The sequence below is a fragment of the Gymnodraco acuticeps genome, unplaced genomic scaffold (assembly GCF_902827175.1).
Source record: "Gymnodraco acuticeps unplaced genomic scaffold, fGymAcu1.1, whole genome shotgun sequence".
NCBI classification, from domain to species: domain Eukaryota; kingdom Metazoa; phylum Chordata; class Actinopteri; order Perciformes; family Bathydraconidae; genus Gymnodraco; species Gymnodraco acuticeps.
This window is the reverse complement of record NW_022990248.1, coordinates 26,598-35,125: the sequence shown is the minus strand read 5'-3', so window position 1 is coordinate 35,125 and position 8,528 is coordinate 26,598. Positions and strand designations below refer to the sequence as shown.

General features: G+C 43.6%; 1 protein-coding gene across 1 annotated transcript in view; it reads left to right on the top strand.

Annotated features, from left to right (window-relative positions):
- Positions 1–894: 894 nt before the first annotated feature.
- The window catches only part of cpsf1 (cleavage and polyadenylation specific factor 1), a gene marked incomplete at both ends in the record, with an annotated part of 33,234 nt that continues 25,600 nt past the window's right edge, over positions 895–8,528 (top strand). Inside the window, 7 exon segments of the mRNA XM_034220509.1 lie at positions 895–1,056; positions 1,153–1,180; positions 1,281–1,414; positions 1,509–1,589; positions 1,681–1,832; positions 4,745–4,891; positions 5,445–5,584. Coding sequence (XP_034076400.1) covers positions 913–1,056; positions 1,153–1,180; positions 1,281–1,414; positions 1,509–1,589; positions 1,681–1,832; positions 4,745–4,891; positions 5,445–5,584 — 826 coding nt within the window.

Sequence of the window (8,528 nt, the reverse complement as noted above, 5' to 3'; positions counted from 1 at the left end):
CTCTCTCTCTGTGTGTGCTCTCTCTCTCTCTCTCTCTCTCTCTCTCTCTCTCTCTCTCTCTCTCTCTCTCTCTCTCTCTCTGTGTGTCTCTCTCTCTGTGTGTCTCTGTGTGTGTGTGTGTCTCTCTCTCTCTGTGTGTCTCTCTCTCTCTGTGTGTCTCTCTCTCTCTGTGTGTCTCTGTGTCTCTCTCTCTGTGTGTCTCTCTCTCTGTGTGTGTCTCTGTGTCTCTCTATCTGTGTGTCTCTCTCTCTGTGTGTCTCTGTGTGTCTCTGTGTGTCTCTCTCTCTCTCTGTGTGTCTCTGTGTCTCTCTCTCTGTGTGTGTCTCTGTGTGTCTCTCTCTCTCTCTGTGTGTGTCTCTGTGTGTCTCTCTCTCTCTCTGTGTGTCTCTCTCTGTGTGTGTCTATGTGTGTGTCTCTCTCTCTCTGTGTGTGTGTGTGTCTCTCTCTCTCTGTGTGTGTGTGTGTCTCTCTCTCTCAAAATGCGCTCGTGCCACTCACACAGACGCTCCTCTGTGACGATGACCGCTTGCGTAAAAAAATAAACACATTTGAAAAGTGGGGGGGACACAAACAAGATTTTGAAAAGTGGGGAGGACATGTCCCCAGTGGAAACTACGCCCATGGGTAAAGTACAAGTACCTCAAATGTGTACTTAAGTACTTGCTTGAATGGTACGTTAACGTTTAGCACTTTATTTGCATTGAAAGGTGTCCTGCAATGCTACATTTCATTTGGCATGTCGGCTTTTGACACTATTCACTGATCCAATTACACATATCTACTCCAGTTTACTTTGAAGGAAGACTTGGACAGGATTATTGTATACATCTCGATTGGTGTGGTGATTTAAAAGTGATGTTAAGAGCTCCTGACCTGAGTTTTCCCCTCATACAGTGAGTGAACCTCTCCAGGATGTATGCTGTTTACAGACAAGCACACACTCCCACTGCGGTGGAGTTTTCTGTCTACTGCAACTTCATATCCAGCAAGGAGAAGAATTTGGTCGTTGCTGGAACATCTCAGCTGTATGTCTACAGGATTATCCATGATGTCGAGGTAACTGTCTCTTTTTCATTCTGCTTGCTTCATTGTGCCAAGCTTTCGAATACAAAATAGTTCAGCTTTAATGTAACATGTATGTCATTATTTCAGAGTACATCAAAGACCGACAAGTCTTCAGGTACGTCTACACATCATACCCAACGTATATATTGTACCATTAATGAATAAAAAACACCTTAATAAGTGCATTTATTTTTCACTCTTTCCTCCTCATACAGATGCCAAACCTCGTAAGGAGAAGCTGGAGCAGGTGGCATCCTTTTCTCTCTTCGGAAATATTATGTCCATGGCCAGCGTACAGCTTGTCGGAGCCAACAGAGATGCACTACTGCTCAGTTTTAAAGATGCCAAGGTACCATTGACTACCATGTGGCCTGAAACTGACTCTCAAACAGCCTATAATTGTTATTCACTGACCTGTGGGGTTGTGTTTGTTTTCTCACCAGTTGTCAGTAGTGGAGTATGACCCCGGGACACATGACCTCAAGTCTCTGTCTCTGCATTACTTTGAAGAACCGGAGCTCAGAGTATGAAACCAAAACACAGTACACGTGTGGAAATAGTAGCTCTATCCGACTCATTAAGAAGGGATTAACACGTTTTTATTTACACTTTCAGGATGGTTTTGTGCAGAATGTACATATTCCCATCGTCCGGGTAGATCCGGAGAATCGCTGCGCTGTAATGCTCGTCTACGGCACCCAGCTGGTGGTGTTGCCGTTCAGGAAGGACTCTATCACTGACGAACAGGAGGGCGGAGTTGGAGAAGGGTACGTCTTCATTATACTTTACATTCTTGTTATTATTTCTGTGGTAGACATCTCAGAAACCTGCACAAAATATCTTAACATGTTGATTAAAGGTCCCATGTCATGCTTTTCCGGTTATCACCCGTCCCCTTGTGTTATGAAGGTTGTTCTGCATGTAAACGGTCTGCAGAGTCACAAACCCTCAAAGTACACCCTGTAGAGAGTAAAACTCTAACACAGAGAAGACCTGTCTATGCTGCCCCAGAACGCCTCGTTGGGGATTTATCTTTTTCTATTGTTTTCTTCCGGGAACCAAGTGACGTAACGACGACCCCTCACACACACTCAATCTTTTCTCAGCTGCAGCTCCGCCGATTTCTCCTCCCTGAGACGGCGGGACGCGGCGAGGCTGTTAGTCACAAACTCCCAGCCAGGCTGCGGGTGTGTGTGTTCGGGCTGGGTTTCGCTGTCTCGCAGACGGCCACTTGGCTTACAGAGAGAGGGGGGGGCAGGAGCTCCAACGAGCCGCTTAGGACAGAGTGAATACACAGACTATACAGAGATGCTGAGAAACCAATGGGTGTTTGGAAAATTGCACAATTTAAATCTATTCTAGTCGACCTCAACAATGGAAATATGATCAGTAGAAATGGCCATGACATGGGACCTTTAAGAGAGGTACAAATCAGGCGTTTAAGATAAGAGATAAGATTATATAGACTTTATTTATCCCGAAGGAAATTGTTGTGCCAGAGTTACAAAAATAAAATAAACACAACATAACATAATAACCAAGATCGCAGCTATTATACAATTCACACCTTTACGTTCTCGAAAAATACAGTAAGACAAGATTAATAGTACACAAACATTTAAAATGATTGACAAACAAATGGTTGGAATCACAGCACACAACAAAACTAAAACAAAACAACAACAACAAAAAGAGATGGTTGATCAATTTCTATCTCATTATTATTTGTGAGGTGGACATCTCAAAACCCTGCTCCAATAATCTTAACATGTTGATTAAGAGAGGTAAGAATCGGGTCTGGTAACCTTTAGTCGCAGCAATGGGAATTCATATATTATAAACTCACACCTCTAAGTCTTGAAAATAAATATTGATTCAAGAATAGTTGAGTAAAGGAAAATAAATAAACACATACGTTTAAATAGATAATAAATAGTTGACTCTCTGCCATGGGTCAACATTTATCTGATTCGTCTCACGTGTCCATACGATTACATTACAAGTGAAAGAAAAGTTACACAGATGCTTGTTAATGCTGTCAAATATATTAGAAAGGAAGACAATTAGAATAGGCAGGTGTGATTATTTCTAAATTCAGAAATTACATTACATTTAGCTGACGCTTTTATCCAAAGCGACTTACAATAAGTACATTCGACCAGGAAGACACAACCTTGAAGAAAACAGAATCATAAAGTACATCAGGTTTCATAGAGCCAAACATTTCAAGTGCTACTCAACTGGCTTTAGATAAGCCAGCCCTTTATTAGTATATAAGTGCTTTGTTAATAGTTCTATCGCTCGAAGTGGAGTCGAAAGAGATGAGTTTTCAGTCTGGAAGGTGTGCAAGCTATCTGCCGTCCTGATGTCAATGGGGAGCTCATTCCACCATCTTGGAGCCAGGACAGCAAACCCACGTGTTTTCGCCGATGGGAACTTGGGTCCCCCTCGCAGCGAGGGTGCAGCGAGTCGTTTGGCTGATGCAGAGCGTAGTGCACGCGCTGGGGTGTACGGTTTAACCATGTCCTGGATGTAGGAAGGGCCAGATCCATTCGCAGCATGGTAAACAAGTACCAGTGTCTTGAAGTGGATTCTAGCAGTTACCGGAAGCCAGTGAAGGGAGCGGAGGAGCGGAGTGGTGTGGGAACATTTAGGAAGGTTGAAGACCAGACGAGCCGCTGCATTCTGGATGAGCTGCAGAGGTCGGATGGCACATGCAGGTAGACCAGCCAGGAGGGAGTTGCAGTAGTCTAGGCGTGAGATGACGAGAGCCTGGACCAGAACCTGAGTCGCTTTCTGAGTCAGCTGGGGACGTATCTTCCTGATGTTGTAAAGCGTGTATCTGCAGCAGCGGGTTTGTAGCAGCGATGTTTGCAGTGAAGGACAGGTTGTTATCTAGGGTCACACCCAGATTCCTTGCAGTCTGAGTCGGGGAAACAACTGAGGTGCCGATGTTGATTGTTAGGTCAAGAGTGGGACAATCTTTTCCCGGGAGGAAGAGCAGCTCAGTCTTGTCAAGGTTGAGCTTGAGGTGGTGAGCAGACATCCACTGAGAGATGTCAGCTAGACAAGCAGAGATGAAATCTTTCAAGAAAATGTAAATGTGTGTATGTTAAACCGAACCCTAAACTTGGTTTGGTTAAACCAAAAGTGGGAATCTTACACTGTTCTACCCCTGTTAATTGTAAGAATGTGTAGTTTACTTCATTGTATATCAATGGTAAGAATAACAATACAAAAATACTCAGAAAACGGCTATTTAATTAAAAAAATCCACTTTTATCCTGATGATGTTAGCTTACCTCAGTGTGCGAAAAAGCACACGTCCCACCGTCCGGGACGTATCGGACAAGTAGATCTTTCAATTGACTTGTCCGGCGGACAAGTGACATTTTTCGCCCGCATTTATTGACAAATTATAGATAAATTCAGTTTACAAAAGGCAGAACTCGTCCGCCATTGTTCGTTTAGAAATGTTAGTTTTGGTTCTGCTTGTCGATTCAGGAAATGCATCTCGCCGCTTTCTGTACTGTAGACGGGGGCGGGAAGTGTAGCGCAGTGGCAGGGTTCAAACTCGGTTCCGAGTAGGAACAAATAACAATTGTCCGGTACCGGTTGTTCAATGCTTACTACACACATCTACGTGATATTGTCTAACTCTTCTGTATCTCATCTGCAGTCCTAAATCCAACTTCCTGCCGAGTTACATCATTGACGTCCGTGAGCTGGACGAGAAGCTGCTGAACATCGTCGACATGAAGTTCCTCCACGGATACTACGAGCCGACGCTGCTCATCCTGTTTGAGCCCAGTCAGACATGGCCTGGGTCAGTGCTCCTCAACATCAGACATAACAAGCCCTTTCTTATTAACCAGTAGATATACGGTTTTTTTTCCTGTAGCAACTCTCTTCCCAGTCACATCCGAAAGGCCAACACTCTTGAATCCTTCTAAGATTTTCATTGTCATAACTACACTGTAGCTAAGCACACATGACAATAAACACCTTGAATCTATTCACTCTAGCTTTCAAACTCTGATCAACAACCTACTCCTAGGACTACTGTTTTTGTTTTCTTTGTACTGTTTCTGATTTTATGTAAAGCGTCTTTGAGCTCCAGGAAAAGCGCTATCAAAATTAAATGTATTGTTATTATTATTATAAGTTGACCAAGTCTAAATTAAGGTTATTGCAAGTAATGCCTTTATCTCGCTTGAGCTCCATGATTTCCTTGTCATTTCTGTTTTTTATCAAATCAAGGAGCAAGCAAGTAATGCCTTTATTTAGCTTAAAATGGCCATCATTTGGTTTTCTTTGCATTTCTTAGAATGCCACTTTTGATTTAATGTTTTACTTCTGTTTTCTGATCATTCTTCCAGGCGTGTGGCGGTGCGTCAGGACACCTGCAGCATCGTGGCCATCTCCCTCAACATAATGCAGAAAGTGCATCCTGTCATCTGGTCGCTCAGTAATCTGCCGTTTGACTGCACGCAGGTCATGCCTGTTCCCAAACCAATCGGTGAGCTCAGATCAATCTCCCATTTGTCGTTTACTCCTAGTTTAAAGGTCACCTATTATCCAAAATCCACTTCTTCATATCTCTTCTACATTAACATGTGTCCCCTCTTCTCCATGTCTCTTCTACATCAACATGTGTCCCCTCTTCTTCATGTCTCTTCTCCATCAACATGTTTCCCCTCTTCTTCATGTCTCTTCTACATCAACATGTGTCCCCTCTTCTTCATGTCTCTTCTACATCAACATGTGTCCCCTCTTCTTCATGTCTCTTCTACATCAACATGTGTCCCCTCTTCTTCATGTCTCTTCTACATCAACACGTGTCCCCTCTTCTTCATGTCTCTTCTACATCACCATGTGTCCCCTCTTCTTCATGTCTCTTCTACATCAACATGTGTCCCCTCTTCTTCATGTCTCTTCTGCATCAACATGTGTCCCCTCTTCTTCATGTCTCTTCTACATCAACATGTGTCCCCTCTTCTTCATGTCTCTTCTACATCAACACGTGTCCCCTCTTCTTCATGTCTCTTCTACATCACCATGTGTCCCCTCTTCTTCATGTCTCTTCTACATCAACATGTGTCCCCTCTTCTCCATGTCTCTTCTACATCAACATGTGTCCCCTCTTCTTCATGTCTCTTCTACATCAACATGTGTCCCCTCTTCTTCATGTCTCTTCTACATCAACATGTGTCCTCCTCTTCTTCATGTCTCTTCTACATCAGCATGTGTCCCCTCTTCTTCATGTCTCTTCTACATCAACATGTGTCCCCTCTTCTTCATGTCTCTTCTACATCAACATGTGTCCCCTCTTCTTCATGTCTCTTCTACATCAACATGTGTCCCCTCTTCTTCATGTCTATTCTACATCAACATGTGTCCCCTCTTCTTCATGTGTCTTCTACATCAACATGTGTCCCCTCTTCTTCATGTCTCTTCTACATCAACATGTGTCCCCTCTTCTTCATGTCTCTTCTACATCAACATGTGTCCCCTCTTCTTCATGTCTCTTCTACATCAACATGTGTCCCCTCTTCTTCATGTCTCTTCTACATCAACATGTGTCCCCTCTTCTCCATGTCTCTTCTACATCAACATGTGTCCCCTCTTCTCCATGTCTCTTCTACATCAACATGTGTCCCCTCTTCTTCATGTCTCTTCTACATCAACATGTGTCCCCTCTTCTTCATGTGTCTTCTACATCAACATGTGTCCCCTCTTCTTCATGTCTCTTCTACATCAACATGTGTCCCCTCTTCTTCATGTCTCTTCTACATCAACATGTGTCCCCTCTTCTTCATGTCTCTTCTACATCAACATGTGTCCCCTCTTCTTCATGTCTCTTCTACATCAACATGTGTCCCCTCTGTGGAAAGAGACTCTGAAAGTTTCAGGAACAAAGATTCTCTCTCTTTTTGATCCATTTCTATAAAAACCTGTCTGAAAATGAGCTGATCAGATTTTGGCCACTGTATGATGTCATAACGATGTGTTGTCTTGTGTAACCATTAGCCAATCAGCAACCAAGGTAACCCCCCCCCCCCCTTATCACCTGAATCTCCTCCTAGAGCACCATTGAGTTCTTTGTAACCAAATCTCTCTCAGAGGGGCGTGGGGAGGGGCTCCTTATTTTCATCTAAAGTAACAGACAGAGAATCAGCACTTTGGAAACAGGGCTGAAACAGAGGGGATTATGGGTAATGCTGCAATGATCTGTTTGGTGTTTCAGCCAATCAGTGACAGGCTCTGGATATATCTGAGACCTGTGATATATTGATTAAGAGCAGTATAACAGGGGACCTTTAAAATAAGACTATGTGCAGGGCTGCACATAACTGGTGCGCACCTCAGCCAAAAAAAGAGCACTGGGTCATTTGAAACAAAGCGCATTTGCGTACCAACATTGAGAGAGAGATGAGAGAAGAGAGAGAAGAGAGAGAGAGAAAGATATTTGCGAGTTGCATATGAACCATGATATGAACTCAGGGCCGGCCCGTAGCGCTGGCTAGATGTTCGCCTAGGGCGCCAGATCTGGGGAGGTGCTGCGCTGGCAGTTCTGGGAGGGAAAAAAACATTTTGACCGTTGGGGCTCATCCTAATTTTCGGCCTTGATGTAACAATATTCATAATTAAGTAAATGTAACACCCTTTTCACCCCGGTTACACGTTTAGTTTGCCCTGTACGATGGGCGCTGTAAGTGATGAAAATGGGGGATGTTGGCTTATCTGGCGCCCGCAGCTCACAGACAAAATGCGAGTGAGAGAGGGAGGGTGCACCAGTACCAGCGCAGTTGTTATTATAATCTGGTGCCGTGCTAGCTGCTCTAACGGATATAAGAAGAAGATGTTTCTACAATCATGTGGAGGGAGAGTCCTCTCCAGTCAGACTGAGAGGCTGATGAGTTAACTACAGCTCAGTGAGGTAAAGGACTCTTAGTCTAAGTTCAAACGGTTTGGTCACAATTTATGTAAACACATATTTCCAAGGCACTCCTTTATAATTATTGGGATAAACAGGTTTTAAATCATTCCAATGCATACTATAGGACAGCAACCAAAAATATCCTTTAAAACTGGAGAGATATGAACGACACAAATAAAATAAGTTACATTCATTTGTTATTGGCTATGGTAGGTTATTGGTTATGTTCACATACTTATTTGATTACATCCACTTGTCTAAGATGACAACAGAGACTTTCGACCCAAACCCAGCTGTTGACTTGTGGATGCGAGCAGCTAATCGCAGACTCAACCAGAGAGAAAGTAGTAGGCCTACATCATCAGCTACCATGTCTGACAGAGAGGAAGACAGAGAGGAGAACAGTCAGGAGGGTAGTGATGACAGCTTGTAGGATTACTGGTCGTGCTAATGTTGTCTTGTGTTCACCTCTGCATGTGTGTTCTGTGTTCACCTCTGTATGTGTGTTCAGTGTTCACCTCTG